Source organism: Sus scrofa, chromosome 10, assembly GCF_000003025.6.
Source record: "Sus scrofa isolate TJ Tabasco breed Duroc chromosome 10, Sscrofa11.1, whole genome shotgun sequence".
Taxonomy (NCBI): domain Eukaryota; kingdom Metazoa; phylum Chordata; class Mammalia; order Artiodactyla; family Suidae; genus Sus; species Sus scrofa.
Window position 1 is genome coordinate 38,996,078 of NC_010452.4, and position 18,582 is coordinate 39,014,659.

General features: G+C 37.1%; 1 protein-coding gene across 2 annotated transcripts in view; it reads left to right on the forward strand.

Moving 5' to 3' along the window:
- RAB18 (RAB18, member RAS oncogene family) overlaps positions 1–8,898 on the forward strand; it is a 34,595-nt gene extending 25,697 nt beyond the window's left edge. The window contains exons 4-7 of one of the 2 annotated variants that reach the window (XM_021064710.1): positions 206–278; positions 1,660–1,778; positions 1,853–1,919; positions 8,747–8,898. In XM_021064710.1, coding sequence (XP_020920369.1) covers positions 206–278; positions 1,660–1,778; positions 1,853–1,919; positions 8,747–8,790 — 303 coding nt within the window. In that variant the 3' untranslated portion in view covers positions 8,791–8,898. Of the gene's footprint in view, positions 1–205; positions 279–1,659; positions 1,779–1,852; positions 1,920–4,428; positions 6,384–8,746 lie in introns of those variants that run through there. The other variant, XM_003357752.3, reaches the window with a different exon arrangement.

The following is an 18,582-nucleotide window of genomic DNA, read 5'->3' on the forward strand; positions in this document are numbered from 1 at the left end:
TTTTCTAGAAATGAGGCTATATTTATTAATTTAACTTTTATGTAACACTTGTCAGTAAAAGAACACATCTTCCTTAAATTTGATTTTAAATGAGCTCGTGCATTGATATTTTAATAATGCTGTTCGACTTTCTACTCTTTAAATTGGTATGTTGAAGATGTGTTATTTATACTTTGTTTTGTTTAATAATAATTGTCACTTTTAGGATACTGCTGGTCAAGAAAGGTTCAGAACATTAACTCCCAGCTATTATAGAGGTGCACAGGGTGTTATATTAGGTAAGGTTTTATTTTAATATACTTTTTAAAAAAATACTGTTGTTTTGTTATTGAAATTTCTGATTTTCCTTGTTTGTGAAGGTCATTAAGTTTTTGTTTTATTTTTCTTTAAGGCTACCTTTATGTGACTTGAAGTGATATATGTAATGTTAATGAATATTTAAACTTTCAAAATTTCAGTTCAGCCATTTGTCTAGCAATTAAAAAATGAAGATCAGACTAATTTACTTGGTTTAAAAGCACACGTTGATGAGGACATAATTGAGGACTGGTCCTCATGTCATGGTCTGTTGTAGAGCGTTACCAGAGACTGAACTTTGGGCAATAGCTTTTTAACACTTCCTGCAGTTTATAAAGGAGGAAGAGTGAGATTCCCTTTGTGAATCAGCAGGTTAAAAACACAGTCGTATCCATGAGGGTACGGGTTCGATCCCTGGCCTCGCTCAGTGGACTAAGGATCTGGTACTGCCACAAGCTGCAGTGTAGATTGCAGATGCAGCTCAGAGCTGGTGTGGCTGTGTGTGTAGGCCAGCAGCTGCAGCTCAAAAAAAAAAGGAGGAATCATGCAATCTGCCTTATTAGTCCTGAAAAATGGCACAATGTGCTTAATACTATTGATTTATAATCACACAAACCTTAAAAACCAAGTGTGGATTTTCTGTGTAATTTATTGAAAAGTGCTTGTTCTTCATATTCCTGGGAAATTGTTTAAAATGAATACTGATCCGTCGTAGGGAGAAATCTTTTTATATCACGATTTGTGAGGCTTTGGTTTTGTTTCTGTTCATTTGGCAGTGACTCTTATGGTTTTGGTTTGGCACCTGCTAAGTTTAGAAAACTCTTTATGTTAATAAGCTCATTATTTAGTATAATGCAGAATGACGTGAGATGACAGTGAAAACAGAGGAAGACAATTGGGATTCCACCCACTAACTTTATATTTTTTTTCAAATTTTCAAATTCTGATCCTTGTAAGAAACAAATGAACAGGATCATAAATGTTTAAATTCACGTAAAATTTTTTGGTATGTTGCCACAGATTTGAATCTCAGTACCTTTTGGTTTTTAGACAAATCTTTTTGTTGTTGTTGTGAATGGGAATAGCTGTTGTTTTGCTGAAATTAATTTTCAGTTATCACACAGGATGTAATTTCATTTCTCTCACAAGTGTGTTAAAAAATTGAAGTGTATGTAAATGTATATTTTTAATAACTCATTTCTTCAATCTGAATCAGTAGACACTGATTTTTATGCGTTGAAGGCCTAAAAAACAGACTTGTCTATATAGTGACATCAGCTCCTAGCTACTACATATCAGAAATATGTCATTGTTTTTTCTTTTAGTATTTATTTAATAAACAACTTTTTTTTTAAATTTCAGTTTATGATGTCACAAGAAGAGACACCTTTGTTAAGCTGGATAATTGGTTAAATGAATTGGAAACATACTGTACAAGAAATGACATAGTAAACATGCTAGTTGGAAATAAAATTGATAAGGTAAGGAGTCAGGCAGCTGGCATTTTGACTCTATGTTTTGGTAGCTTTTCTTAACCTTTGCATTTATCTTTTAGGAAAATCGTGAAGTTGACAGAAATGAAGGCCTGAAATTTGCACGAAAGCATTCCATGTTATTTATAGGTAGGTGTGTGAATACTTATCCTTTCATTACTAATGAAGAGCTTTCTAAATGGAGTTTCTGTTACATTCTTCCCTTTATGAACTATAAGTGTATGTATTTAGTTCTTGTGCTATAGAACTAACCATTAGAGGTCCAGGTCCCTTATTTTTCCTTCTATAATAAAAGAATAGGATCACGTAATGTAATGTCATGTAGCGCACAGTGCAGTCATCCCCCTTGGGTGTAATGACATTGCGTAAAGTACGTGCTTGCTGGCCCATGTGCTCTCAGCAGTGGTACCCCCTTAGAGATTGTTAGAAATGCTTTGTTTGGGCCCTAACCTGGATTTCCTGAATTAGAATCTGTATTTTAAGGAGTCGTTACTGTGATCTATATGCATGTTGTCATGTGAGAAGCATGGTAGAGCAGGGGTTCATCACAAACCACAGGAGGGGCCAGATCTGGCCGCACCATCTGCCTGGAAACACAACGCCCCAAGCATAGAATATTTACTCTCTAGCAACTGACAGAAAAAGTTTGTCGACCCCCTTGTCTGGCGGAGTGAACTGGCTATATCACTTGGGAGCTTTTAGAAATACAGCTCTTTGGGTCTTGCTCATCACAGATCTGAAACAGAGCCTGGGAGGCTGTTTAAGGCAGTACCTGGCGTGCTGGTGGCATTGACTGCAGTGGCAGTGGTGGGTGGTACCATTAGGGGTAAAGCTGACAGGCAGATAGATCAGGTGTGGAGGATAAGGAAAGAGAGCATCAAGGGCAAATTCAAGTCTCTGGTATCAGCAGCTTGGTGGATGGTGCTTCCATTAAATGGGATGTGGAAGACTGAGCTAAGTACAGGTCGGGGCAGAGGAGCAGGGAATCTAGAATTCTGCTCAGACAAAAGAATCAACTGGCTTTCAGACAGCCAGTGGGCTCCTCGTCATTGGCATTTAGGTGGCATTTAAAGTCATGGGATTGGAGCAGTCACTGCAAGAAAAATGGGTAGAAAAGGGCTGAAGATGGAACCCTGGGCTACTCCAACAAACAGACATCAATAGGAAGAGGCGGTACCAGCGAGTAAGTCTGCGAATGATAGGCCAGTAAGAGAGGAATACCAGGAGTGTTCCCTGTCCTGGAAAAGACACGTGAACAACATCTTTAAAGGAAGAAGTGATCAGCTGTATCAAATGCTGCAAGATGTCAGATAAGATGAGGACATTGGTTTTGACAAGCTAGAGGGTATTGAGTCTTTAAAAGAATAGTTTCCATGGAGTTCCCATTGTGGAGCAGTGGTTACCGAATCTAACTAGGAACCATGAGGTTGTGGTGTTCGATCCCTGGCCTCGCTCAGTGGGTTAAGGACACGGCATTGCTGTGAGCTGTGGTGTAGGTCGCAAACATGTCTTGGACACCGCATTGCTGTGGCTCTGGCATAGGCCAGTGGCTGCAGCTCCGATTAGACCCCTAGCCTGGGAACTTCCATATGCTGCGGGAGAGGCCCTAGAAGAGGCAGAAAGGCAAAAAAAAAAAAAAAAAAAAAAAAAAAAATTCCGTGGAATGGTGGAAAAAAAGCCTCATTAGAATAGTTTGAAGGAAAATTTGAGATATAGTGGAAACAGCTTATATGAATAACTCGTTATCACAGTTTTGTTTTAAAAGAGAGTAGAGAAATTGGATGGGTATTAGAAAGATGTGCGGGCTGGAAGGCAAGTTGGTTGGTTGGTTGGTTGGTTGGGTCTCTGGGTGGGCGAGTGGTTAATAAGATCGACAATAACTTTGGTAGGCCTTTAAGCTGATTGTTATAATGTAGTAGACAGGGTATATGATCCTTCAGTGAATAAGAACAGATGGGGTCCTGGGAACTAGACAGAGGGTGGTGAGAGGGACTCAGACAGCAGCCAGGAAGGTTCACCCATCATGACAGGAGTGAAGGCAGAGCCTAAGGAGACATATCTAAGAATGATCAGTAGTTTCTTGCCAGATTGTTTTGTTTTTCTTAATGTAGACGTTGCTTATCAGCTGAGATAGAGGAGCTTTAAGATGAAGGCGTAAAATAGTCATCTCAGACAAGGAAAAAGTGGTAACCGGGGAAATGTAGAATTGGGGAACAGTGCTCAGTGTCCACTTGCGTTTCGTGAGCATAAATTTAAAACCGGTGTTCATGGTTGTAGCTTGGTTGCAGGTACAGAACAACCAGATTGTTTTAACTTGGAGCCTGTATTTCCTTATTCTAAAATGGGACTATCTGCTGTGGGGGCTAATTTTAAGAACAAACTAAAAACTAAGGAAAGAACTTCGGCATAATATTTGAGCAGGGCTTTAGAGTGTACAGTTCTATCACAAAATCTTATGGATAGAATTGAAATAGCTCGACTTTGAGAGTTTCGGGAAATTTACTAATATTGAACCTGTGGGGAGAAATTTGTCTCCTTATATATCATTGGTGATATTTCTGCCATCATAGTTTGCCAGAAAAAACATAGGAATATGACCAGAAAAGAATATACTCTGACCATCTTCCTTGAATTTCAGAGGCAAGTGCAAAAACCTGTGATGGTGTACAGTGTGCTTTTGAGGAGCTTGTTGAAAAGATCATTCAGACACCTGGACTGTGGGAAAGTGAGAACCAGAATAAAGGAGTGAAACTGACACACAGGGAAGAAGGTCAAGGAGGAGGAGCATGTGGTGGTTATTGTTCTGTGTTATAAACTCTGGGAAACTCCATCTCTTGCATATTTGATCAGATAGTGTCATCTTTCTGTATATAAACTCTAACTGCTGTTTTAGGGACCTTGCAGTTTGCACATATTTGTTTTGTATCATGGCAGTGAATAATTGCGAGAAATCCCACTCATTGACTTTTCCAGGTAAAGCGTTATGGTAAGCATGCACAGTTTGCAGTCTGCAGTTTTTTATGTAACATAAAATAGGTGTACCTTTATAAGTACATTTGATTTTATGATTTACATTCATCATGTGATTTTAAAAAAATCCACCTCTAGTATATGTTGGTAAAAGGTCTACTTTTGGTCTCCTTTTTGCTTAAATACTCCTATCAATTATTGAATTAATTGGTATGTAGAACTCCTAGAACTACTGGGAGATAGACAGGTATCATCAAACCTGGCAAATTTCCCTTCAGAAATAACAGTGAGCATGATTCCACAGCTTTTCTAGGACATTTGCTGACGGATTCTCTTTTAGTACTAAGCAAAATTCTCTTTATAGGATATAGTCCAGGCCAATTTATAATTATAAACCTTTGTTCTGATGATGCTTCCAGAATAGCATTGATGTATTAAAGTTTGGTCTTACTTTTAATTTACTTCAATGAGTAGCTCAGTTGCCTAACTGGAGTTTTAATTCTGTGATATGTATATGGGATTCATGACCCTTTGTGCAGCATTTTTGGTTATGTGGTATTTGGCAGAATGGCAGTAGGGTTTTCCCCATTTTGGTTTCGGAAGGACAGGAATAGTGTGTTTATGTAATTCATGTAGTACTTACCACTCTTAAAACCAACACCTTTTCCCATAAATGTTGGTGATGTTTGTCCAGGTACCTCAGTTGTAGTTTGTGTAATGTTAATGAATTCCTGTATCTTATGACTTCCATAAATGGCTAGTTGGTATTCAAAAAACCTACTTCTGTGTTTTGCGGGTTGGGGAAAAAAAACACTAAATTATAATTTGAGAAAGGCTTATTGCTTCCAGATTTTGATGTGTGTGGGAAAATACTGTTGCAATGAAAATCTTGGTAATTTACTGTAACAAGTAGGCAATAGTTTATCAGAACCAACTTGTACAGACTAATAAATCTTTTCCACAGTATTCAGTTTTCTAACCTCTTGCTATTGTACATTGTATATTTTTTCACTCATATATTATTTAATTGACATTGCTTTCTGCTATTTTAAGCCTCCAAAGAAGTAAATTTGTGCTTTCAGGCAGGTCATTCTAACATCCCTTGGTAAGATTAATAAGAAATACTAATTTCTGGGCAGTTTGTTCTCTGTATACAATTGCAGATGATAAGCATTTTTATGGATCACCTTTGCAGTACATGTGTTAATGGATTGGAATGTACATCTTCATATAGGAAAACAGTACATTCTACGTGCCTCCCACTTGTTAGACTACATTACATATGACTAAAGGTTTTATATGGTATGTATGTTTTTATTAAATATGAAACATATACTACTTTAATATTGGAGAAAGATAGCTAACACATGTACTTAAGATTTGTTGTTACATTAAAAATGTAGATTTGTGTATTTATGTAGTTTCTGTATTGAGACATTTCTGTTCATTACCTTTTGCTCCTTGAGCTATATAATAATTATCTCTCTGTGCATTGGATTGTCTTGATTTGGTCCGAATTTGGATATATATACGTCACTTAACTTTTAAAAACTCATTTTGTTTGATAAATTTATATTGTAACCTTTTATAGTTTTTGAATAAATATAGCCTGCTTTCCCCAGATGCCTTTGTGCAAGAAATATGACATCTTTCCTACTCCTCTCATCAGCTGAGGGAGTCCTGAATATAATGTTATTCAGATTGTTACTATTTTGTTGCAAGCTTTTTGTTTCATAATGCAGGTTTTCTAAGTGAAGTAGTTGCAATTACTACTAAAATTAGCCACTTAAAAATAACAGTTTTGTTAGTTCTTCATTCTTGACTCATTTGAAGTCATTTTAAAGCGCCTTTTCCATATGGTGCAAATGAGAACAATGGTAGAATATAGTGTTTTGAGTTGTAGGAGTACTGACTTAGACCTAAACAAATAACTATTCAGTTTATATTAAGAGTAATAGTTAGCATTTATTGAATGCTTCCTTGGTGTCAGGTGCTGTTCACTGGATTATGTCATTCAACTTCACAGTAACCTTAAGTGATTTGTTGGTACTGCTACTATGCCCATTTTAAAGATGAGGCTAATGAAACATCCCGAAGATTACAAAGCCTATCAGTGATAGAGCTGGATTCCAGTCAGGGCATCTTCACTCGAGTCCATGCTCTTAACCAGTGCTCCCTATGCGACGGCTATTTACTAGCTTTTTGTTTTCTTACACAGCAGGTTTGTCATTCTTTTGTTATGTGTAATAGAAATATTTCAGGTTTTTTGGTTATAGAGTAGATCCCGTGGATGTAAACCAACTGTGTAAGTCATTTGATCTAAAAGTTTTGGTAGTGGAGCAGGTGGTCTCTTAGTTCTTTTACCTTCTCACTCACAGTGGAATGAAAATCCTTGACTTGGAAAAGGTATGAAGTCAGGGCACTTAGGGCACCATAATTTCCTCTCTTTTTGGCTGTGCCCGTGGCATGTGGAAGTTGCTGGGTCATGGATTGAACCCACAGCAGCAACCTGAGCCACAGCAGTGACAATGCCAGTCCTTAATCCACTGTGCCACAAGAGAACTCCAGGGCACCTTAATTTCCGGTTTGTAATTGGATATGAGAAACATTATTAAATCTGGGAATAGCCTTTTGCTCAAATTCAAATCCAGGGGATGTTTTCATTTTGAGCACTGAATTGCCACCTACAAATTTACACTTGTTGTTGGCTTTCTGATTGAATGCAATGGAATTGGACTTGATTTAGATTCACTGTAATTTTCATACACAAGAAATACATGGGATTACATGGTTCTGTTCTAAGTGTGGGGGTGGCACAGACCTACTGCATATGTGCAATATCTTTAAATACAATTTATTGTATATTTTTTCCAATTGGTTTTCAAGTAAATTGGGTTATCTTCTAAGGCACTGTCAATCTTTTCAGCATCTATCTATCTATCTATCTGTCTATCTATCTATCTTGGGGTCCATTTCACCAGCCATACTTAGGAAGTTTTTGTTTCCTTCATTTATTTTCCCTTGTTAGATAGGAGTAAAAGCATTTACTTGGTGTTAGAAGATACTACACTAGTTCTGACCCCAGCTATGCTGAAGGTAATCAACTATAGACTTCATCCTGATTTTTGTTTAGAAATGTTGAGAGAAGAGAATAGAAAAAAGTGGACTAAATGAAAACTTGGAGCTAAGGAATATAGATTTACCCAGGAATCTCCGTTTTTATTTTTATTTATTTTTTAAGGGAACATCTCTCAGGTCAGAGGGGAAAAAATGTACTCCTGTTATATTATGGGGGGGGCTTAAAATTTTACTATTCGTTGCTAGCTTTTTGTTTCCTATTTAGGAATCAGTAGCCTTTCTGACTGTGGTATAAAGTTTGCTTCAGTGCCTCTTAGTTATCAACTGTTTTGTTTTGTCACAGACATTTCCAGTGGTGGTGTGAGCACCTATTCACAGGAGCTGACCTCTCACCATCTCTCACACACAGGAGCAATGTTTCTTTTTCTTTTTTTGTTTTTATTAACCTGATAAACCACAAATTATGTAATTTTATTTGTATTTCTCTGCTTACTAGCAGGGTTGAGCACTTTTAATATTTCATTGGATATTTGTATTATTTTCTTTTATGCCTTATTCGTGTATGCTGTGGTTGCCCACCCAGCATCCACTTCCTTCTCTCACAGTACAGCCCACCTTCTCTTTGGATAACTGCCCCCCATCAGCACCCACGCAGCTTGAATGGGACTGTCGCACCATCAGCTCTAGAGCTGGCCTGGTTATCTAACCAGGGCCACTCCCTGCCCCCGCTGCCCCCCACCACCACCACCACCACGGCCCCATGTACTGCCCCCAGGGATAGGGAACTGACCCAGATCAGGCCACTTCGTTAAAAGATGTTGGCTGGGGCTTCCTCAGGAACTGCGGATGATAGCGTGGTATGAAGATTCACATTCTGAACATGCTGCAGCCATTTTTCTAATTCAAAGGAGTCAGGCCGAGGACACTACCAAGAAAGGGAAAGGGCGTCTGAGTTGGAGTCTTGATGCAATCTGGAGCCTCTGGATCAACCTGGACCTGAAGTTAGTGCTACTGCTGGACTCTTCACCTATGTGAGCCAATAAATTCCTTTTTTATTTAAGCCAGTTTGAGTTGGATTTTTTTTTTTTTTCTTGTAAACAAATGTATGCATGGTGAGTGAGTATATATGATCTTACTTGGACGGGCTCTTTGTACATTGATTTCAGTATGTTGATGACTGCCACTTGGAAAGTCATAATTCTTAAGTAACTGTTAACATTTTAGTGAGGTTACTTTCATATATTTTTTTGTGGACATATATATGAGTTAACTCCATACGTGTAATTTTAAGGACGCCGTATTGTATAGGGTCTCGTGTATTTGTGGTTCAATCTCCTCTGTCATCTAGCCCTCACTCTTGACCTCTCCTCCCTGAGACAGTCATTGTTAGGACCTGGCATGTGTGCTTTTATGCATCTCTCCATGCCTCTTTAATCATATGCAAGAATGCATTTATACGTTGTTTTAATTCTGTTGTTTTACAAAAACAAGATTGCCTACGTATTCACTTCTGCCTTTTGCTGTTTTTACCCAACAATAGATTGTGAAAAATCCCTCCAAGCCAACTTAGATGCAGCTAGCATCTCTTTTAGTGATTGTACAATATTATATTCCATGGTGTGGATTACCACAGTCTATTTAGCTGTTCCTCTAGTAATGAATATTTATATTGGTTCCATTTTTGCCTCTGCAGATGGTGCTTCAATAAATATCCTTATACACATATCTTTTTGTTTCTATGGGATGGATATTTAGGTTGGATTCCTGGGCAAAACAAAATGTATGTTTTTCAGTTTTGATATATTTCATAAATTGCTTTCCAAACGTCCATAACAATTTACATTTCTCCTTAGAAATATGAAGGGTATCATTTTTCCACGGCATTCTCCATCAGCAGCATGAGGTGTTCTCAAATTTTTATTTTTGCCACTTTGATATTTATATGGTGTTAACTTATGTTACATAACGTTTGCATTTTCTGCAGAGCATTTTTTTCCATGTTTTTAGGCTATTTGGAGTTGCTCTTTTTTGAAATTTGTCAGTTTTTCTGCTCAGTCTTTTTCTGGTTTTATTATTGTTATATGAGCTGTTTGGTTAGTACAGATATTAACCTGTGTGTGTGTGTGTGTGTGTGTTGTGAGCATCTATTTCTAATCCAGTGTTTGTTTTTCAGTTTGCTTATACTGTGTTTCTTCTTACAATTTATCTTTAAATATTTTATACCTTTTGGGTTCCTCACCCCTTAGGCTGTACATGCAATCTCCTTAACCTTTCTGAGACTTTTATTTTTTTCTTAACACTTTACTAACTGTAATTCACTTCTGCTTATGACACAAGGTAGGTGCAATCTTGGTCTTCACGTGGTGTGTCAGTTGTGTGCATTAAATAAATTTCCCACTGAGCTGAAGGACCAATTTTGCCCTAGATAAAATTCCCAGAGTACTAGAATCTACTTTGGCCTTCTATTTTAGGGTCTCTTCACCTTGGAAGTTTATGGATTTCAGTGTAATTGGCTTTCTGTAATCCCGTATGTTTCGTTTATGCTTTAAAAACAGTCTCGGAAGGGCTCTCTGGGTTTCATCAGACTGCCACAGAGCCATGGCAGAATGAAAGTTTTGTTAGTCGTGTATGTTTGTGGCTGATAAGGCAAATGCTTTCTGACTCTTTTTCAGTGTTTTTTTTTTTTTTTTTTTTTTTTTAACATATGAGTCTTTCGCCTTATTCTTTGCCCATTTTTTCCTTTGTGTAGATCTTTCTTTTTTTAAGAGAGAAGTTCTTTATAAAATGTGATATGGATACTAATCCTTTGTCACTAATGTATATTACTCTTCCCAATTAGTGGTCTGTCTTTTGAATTTGTTTGAAATATTGCATAAGTAAACATTTTTAAACTAAAAACGTAATCATTTTAATCAGTTTGTTAAAACTTTATCAATTGGAATCATTTGATAAAAATTTCTACATTAATTATAAGAAAACTGATAATTTAATGGTAAGACTTGCCATTAGGAAAAGAGATATCTTTCTATTCAGCTCTTAAACTGTTTTTATGTTTATAGTTTCTTTTTACATAGGCCCTTAAGCTTCTTTTTTAAGAACTATTCTTACCAAGAACTGTTTTTTTCATTAGGGTGAATAGAATCAGTCTTCTCATTTCAGAATCTATGTAGTTGATGCTAAGAAGAAAAAGCTACTGTTTTTTCTGTCTGTCCAACTGACTAATCAGTTTGGTACTTTGGTTTCAACTAAGGTTTCTTTAGTTTTCTAGGTAAAATAGAAAAAAATATCATTTGTAACTTTAGTGTATATATTTATTTAGAGGAAATTGCAGCTGTTTTGTTTCTGTATTTTTTCGAATCTGTTTCCTGACAATGTGTTTAGAGGAAACGTCCTATTTCACAACTGCTGCTAAGGCCTGCATACCCCAGCCTTTGACCAGGGCCATTACATGCAGCCAGCCCTCCCAGCCCTTTCCAAGGCCAGGCCTCCTGTATTTGCATAGGCCAAGCTCTCCCCAGGATCTGCCACTTTCTGCTTTTTTCGTATGTAGTCATAGTGAGACTGGGCTGTTTTCTGTTGTTGCTAACTTCATGTTTTGCAAGACTCATAAAATTGAGATTCTTTTTTTATATGCTGGAATACTTATTTTTTTAAATGGATATTGGAATTCCAATTGTGGCTCAGTGGGTTAAGAACCTGATGTAGTGTCCATGAGGATGCGGGTTTGATCTGTGGCCTCGCTCAGTGGGTTAAGGATTCAGTGTTGCCGCAAGGTCACAGATGTGGCTTGGATCAGTATTGCTGTAGCTGTGGTGTAGGCTGGCAACTGCAGTTCCCATTCAACCCCTACCCTGGGAGTGTCCATGTGTCACAGGTGTGGCCATGAAAAAAAGAAAAATAATAATAATGGATATTGTCCGTTTGTTGCAAGTTTCATAGAAGTCATTATAGCATAAAGTTAGGAGTGTGGCTTTTGGAATCAGAGTGAGCTCACATCCTTAGCTCATTTATTTCACTGCTGAAAGATCCTGGGTGAGTTACTCAGCCTTCTTGAGTCTGTCTCAGTTTCTTCCTCTCGAAAGTGGGGTAATAGTGGTCTCAACACTGTAGGGTTCTGAGCATTGATTGAGTTAGGGAGTGTAAAGCTTGACAGAGTGCACTTCAGTAAGTGTTAGCTGTTATAATTAGCATGTTGTGGTTATTGGTCTCAGTTTTTCTAAAGTCAAAAAATTCACATAGAGAAAACAAAGTGGTTTTTTTTCTTCTGAGGTTTAAAATTTTTCTGGAATAAGATTGGATATACCCATTTGAAAAGTATTTTTCTAAAGTTGTAGTTTCTCATTCCATATGTGCATATGTGTATTTTTCTTTCTTTTTTTTTTTTGCTTTTTAGGGGCGCACCTGGGGCATATGGAAGTTCCCAGGCTAGGGGTGGAATCAGAGCTCAGCTGCCAGCCAGCCTACACCACAGCCACAGCAACACAGGATCCAAGCCGCATTTGTGACCCTCACCACAGCTCACAGCAATGCCGGGGATTGAACCCGCATCCTCATGGATATTAGATTTGTTTCAGCTGAGCCATGACGGGAACTCTTGTATTTTCCTTTTTTCTTCTACAAGCAGTTTGTGGTCTTTTTAACAGGCAAAAAGTGGTCTAGACCAGTGATCTGTAAATAAATGATAGAGTGGTTTCTAAGGAGAGCCGATAAATGCAAATGAGGTGCCTGATGAGAGTACTGCTGGGTTCCCAGCGGGTGAAGACCTGTGTGTTGACTGCCAACCTCAGGTCAGGCTCTGTGGCTTCCTGCATGTCCCAGCCTCTGAAGTCTAGCTGCTGTCGTGTTAGGAGGTAGTACAGGCTCCTGGTCTTGAAACAGTTATCCTTTTTAGCTTTGTATTCCTTCAGGCATGTTTTCTTCGCTAGGAATTTTAAGCTATATATTCCCATGTGTCACACACATACCACCATTTTTAGGATAAACACACAATCCACATCTAAGTTTACTCTAAAAACAACACTAATCTTGCAGTGCTGGATAGAGAGCACGGCATGTACAAATAAACATGTCTGTTTACATTTGCCTCTTGCACAGTTCGCTGTTCATTAATAGAAACACGAACAAATCACTCTTACAAAATGATTTCTTGCAATACCAGTAGAACTACCAACCATGACCCTGCTAAGAAAATGTCGAAATTCACTTGCATTCTTTTTGACCTTAGGTGTGTACCTCACTATGGGTATATAGTCAAGTGTTCAAATTACTTGAATAAATTTTTTATGAGGTTTTATTATCTATTTGGTATAAGTTCATTTGTTCCTGCTTATATTCAATTTTAGAGCTTACTTTTTTCATCCCTTTTAATCTTTTGAATAATTGAAACATTTCACATGGCTCAAAAGCCAATACCATATTATAAAAAGCTGAATGGAGAAAGTCATGTTCCCAAATCTATTCACTTTGTCCTGATCTCAAGCTCTCTCCACATATGGTCATTATCACTAGGTTCTGGTAATTCCCCCCATGTTTCTTTTTGCAAAAATTATGCAATGTTCTTTTTTTTTTTTTTGATAAACCATACAAAAGGTAGCATACTATGGATACTCTTGAATCTTGCTTTTTCACTTAACAGTGTAACCTGAAAAATCACTCCATATATCATTAGTTTGTGGAGCCCTCCCTCATTCTTTTTTTAAGGTTGCAAACCGTCTGTTGTAGATTGCACAGCTTATTCAGCCAGTTGCCCATGAGTGGGCAGTGAGTTGTTGTTTCATGTCTGGAGGATAAGATCCTAAAGTCTTTATTGAAGTACATTTTACATTAAATAAACATGCCCATTTTAGAACTTTATATTGATGGGTTTTAATAAATGTATTGCTGTATGAAATATTAAATAACATTAATAAATTAATAATAAATATAACCACTATCACAAGATCTGAAACATTCCTGTTACCGGGGACATTCCAGAAGTTTTATATTTATAGTTGTACAAGCGTCATCACAACCTAATTTTAGAACATTTCCATCCCAAACCCCTAGTCCACCCCATATCCCCTTTGGTAATAACCATAAATTTTTTGAAGTTTGTAAGTCTGTTTCTGTTCTGCAAATAAGTTCATTTGTAGCCTCTTTTTAGATTCCACGTGTAAGCGATATCAGAGTAACTTCACTTAGTATGATAATTTGTAGGTCCTTTTTCTCCTCTTTTATCCAGTAGAGCCACCCATCTTTTCTTCATTTTGCATAAATTTAGAAATGTATGATAACATTCTTCACTGCCTTCACTATTAAGATTTATTCTTCAATTCTTTTAATATGTTTTTAACATTTTGGAAGAAGGGCATTTAAACAAACCCTTGTGCTCAAGTGTGTCCTCCTAAGCTGGAGCAGTCATTTTTTTAAATTGAAATATAGTTGGTAAACAGTAAGTTACAGGTGTACAATGTAGGGAGTCATAATTTTTAAAGTTTATACTCCATTTATAGTTGTAAAATATTGGCTCTATTCCCCATGTTGTACATTATACCCTTGTAGCTTACTTTACACCTAACAGTTTGTACTTCTTAATCCTCCCACCACCACACACAGTACTGCCCCTATCCTCTCCCCTCTCCCCACGGAAACTGTTTGTATATCTGCGAGTCTGCTGCTTTTCTGTTATACCCACTAGTTTGTTGTATGTTTTAGATTCCACATGTAAGTGATCAGTCACTTTTTTTAAACTAGTGGCGGCAACAGGAAATTATTAATGGGGGAAAAATGGTGGAACTAAAGGATGGCTGCTCCCACGTAAAGTCAGATGTATTGGAATGGATCTATTAAGGCAAGGGAACTGGAAAGATAGGCGACAGTGGAGAGATGCTTGATAATTGAGATTTTTTTGAGAGTAAATCGTGATTATAGACATGTACAGGTACCTGACATGGGGTGGAAATCATAAGTGAAGAAAGAGGCCAGGGTTCTAGATGGATCATAATGTTTCTTAATAGATACAGAGTTGAATTCTAGATTTTATTCTGTTCTACAAATGTAGTCCTCTATCAGATCATATTTATATGATTTATAGTATATTTATAAATCAAGTTCTCCCCCTAATTTTTTAAACAACTTATGTTGGCAGTCATTTTATCCAGTTACAAGATAAAATATTTGAAATTCTGACAATAGCCTCATTATATATTAACTTATAAACTGATATTTTAAAAAGTCTTCCCATCCAGAAACATGGCATATCTTTCCATTTATTGAGTCCTTGCTTTTGTATCCTTCAATAAAATTTTAGAATCTCCTTCATATACATCCTCTAGCTATATTTGTTAATGTATTCCTAGACATTTTGTTGTTACTATTACTGTATCAAGGTTTTTCTCTTATTTTTTCTGTAATAAAAACATGTTTCTTATAAACATCTTATTGAATTTGTTATAATGCTAATTGCTAGCATTTATTTTGTAGGTGCATAACATGTGTGGGTGAAGGTAATTTTGCCTGATCTTGATTTTATAGAAATAGTTTTTATTTTTATTTTTATTTTATTTTTTTGTCTTTTTAGGGTTGCACCTGCGGCATATGGAGGTTCCCAGGCTAGGGGTCAAGTGGGAGCTACAGCTGCTGGCCTACACACCGCAGTCCAGCAACTCCAGATCTGAGCTGTGTCTGTGACCTACACTACAGCTCATGGCAACGCTGGATCCTTAACCCACTGAGTGAGGCCAGGGATCAAATCCACATCGTCATGGATACTAGTCAGATTCATTTCCACTGAGCCACAACAGGATAATATTTTGCCTTTTACTGTACTATTTGCTTTTTCTTTATTTCAACAAATAGCCTATTTTAGAAATTATTTATGCCTATAATTTTCATACTTCAGTCTTGTTTGAAGTGGCAGCTGAATTAAAAAAATTTTTTTGTTGCTTATTGATACAAGCAAATGGTTTCATTGCTTGGTTTAACATAAGAAATCATATTGAAGATTTCTCAATGCAAAACCATCCTTACATTCTTGGAATATATCTTACTTGTCTGAAAATGTACATCTTTTTTTAAGTATTCTACTGGATTCAACTTACATCTCTAACTTTTGTCTGTGTGAGTTATGGGAAGGCGTGAAGTGAGTCTTGTAAGTTGATCTGTCCTCAGCACCTAGGGAAGAGCTGGCCATACATAGAATTGTGCTCCCCCTCTGCCCTGTAGACTTCTGGGGATTTCACCATCTTTTATAGGAAAGAATTCAGTGAGCACAAATGTGTGACCATCTAGGGAAGCCCTAGCTAGAAAAGTGGCCCATGGTAGATCCACATTTTCAAATTTATTGCCATTGAACATGTAAGGTCTTCTAATTTCTTCTGTAGTTGGAGTTGTACTTTTTTTTCTTCTCCTTAACTGTATTTTCACTTTTTCTCTTGTATTCCCCTTGTCAGACTTGTTGGGCTTTAATCTGTTTTATTTGTATTTTCAAAAAACAAGATTTTATTTTATAATAATTATATTTAAAATTTTTAATTTTTTAAAAAATCTTTATTTTGGCATAATTATAGATTTGTAAGAAGTTGCAAAGATAACAGAAGTCCTATGTACCCTTCACCGACTTCCCCCCCAGTGGTTTATGCCTTATGTAACTATAATATATCAAAGCCAGGAGATTGACATTGGTCTAATACATGTACATATTTCTGTGACTTTTTATCTCATATATAGATTAGTTTAACTTCTGCCATATTCATGATACAGAACAATTCACAAATACCGGTCTTGTTCTATCCTTTCATAGCCAAGCCTCCCTCTTCCCACCCACCTCACCCCCACCCCACCCTACCATGCTAAACCCCAGCAACCAGTTTGTCATTTCAAGAGTGTTAGAAAACTGAAATAATACAGGATGTGATCTTTTAAGATTACCCTTTTCTGTCTCAGCACAGTGCCCTTCAGATACATCCAAGTCATTGCATCTATCAACAGTTCTTTCATGTTTACTGCTGAATAGTAACCAATGATGTGGCTGTACAGAGTTCATTTACTCATTCATCTATCATAGGACATTTTAATTGTGTCCAGTTTGAGGGCTATTACAAATAAAGCTGCTGTGAACAACTGCGTACAGACTTTGTATGAACAGTGACAAGAAGTGTGGGGATTGGCTCATCATCCTTGATTCTTGTTTTGATTTACTATAATTTTATAAAGTGTTCTTTAGTTGCATACTTAGTTTATTGTCAGTCTTTTTTAGTAACAGTAACATTTAAGTATTTTCTATTGTATATAGTTTTGCTATGTTCCAGATATTTTATTATTAAGTATTCTTTTATTTGTAATATATTTTGATTATGTCTTTTGGTAGGAACTACTTCGAAGAGTGTATCTTCTTTTTTTGTTGTTGTTTTTTGGTTTTTTGTTGTTGTTTGTTTTTTGTTTTTTAGGGCTGCACCCCCTGGCATATAGAGGTTCCCAGGCTAGGGACTGATCGGAGCTGTAGCCACTGGCCTACGCCACAGCCATAGCAACTCAGGATCTGAGCAGCATCTGTGACCTACACCACAACTCACAGCAATGCCAGATCCTTAACCCACTGAGAGAGGTCAGGGGTCGAACCCACATCCTCATGGATGCTAGTTGAGTTCATTAACTGCTGAGCCACAACAGGAACTCCTACTTTGAAGAGTATATCTTGATTTCATATTGTAAAGACTTTGTGCTCTTTAGATTATTTTTTTCTTCTTTTTGTAAACTTCTGGTTTACAACTCAAATTATGGTTAGAGGATGTGGAACATAAAATTTCTGTACTTACAGGGATTCTTTAAGGTTTTCTTGGTGACCAAGAATTTGATTATTTTTTTCTGGTTGGTTTGTTCATACTTCATCATTATGTATTTTAGATAAGCCATTGGATAGCCCAGGGCATCCAAGGGCAAGAGTAATTTATCTGGCATGCTTTTGCAGTATGTTGGGGTTGCTTACTTTAGACCAGCGAAAACTTTTTAAAGTAGAAGCTATGATATGAAGATGGACTGAAAAGTACTTAGTACTCAAGTCAGAGAAGATGTAGACCAATAGGAGATATAATTACAGAAAAAAAAATCTTATTTACTGTCTCCCAGGTTTCTATGCTTGGCTTTCACCCATATTAATCATTAAAACTTGAGATGCATTTACCATATCGTACTGCATGGAATACACCATGGAAAAGCACACGTATTAAGGATGTTTCTAAGAGTGGTAGGAAGAAATTATATAATGGTTGCAGCAATCCGCAGAGCGGGTGTGACAGTTTTTATTTTACAAAAAAGGAAGTAGAAACTCAAGTATTTTTTTTTTTTTTTTTTTTTTTTTTTGTCTTTTTGCCATTTCTAGGGCTGCTCCCGCGGCATATGGAGGTTCCCAGGCTAGGAGTCTAATCGGAGCTGTAGCCGCCAGCCTACACCAGGGCCACAGCAACTTGGGATCCGAGCTGTGTCTGCAACCTACACCACAGCTCACAGCCACCCCGGATCCTTAACCCACTGAGCAAGGCCAGGGATCAAACCCGCAACCTCATCGTTCCTAGTTGGATTCGTTAACTGCTGAGCCACAACGGGAACTCCAAACTAAGGTAGTTTTTCCAAAATCACGCAGCTAATAAATAGAATTGGGATTTTGATTCATTGTTAATATTCATTGATGAATATTAGAAATTTAATACACACTACTTATGGAGAACAAAGCTTTTATACAGATACATCTATTAAGTAAAACGTATCA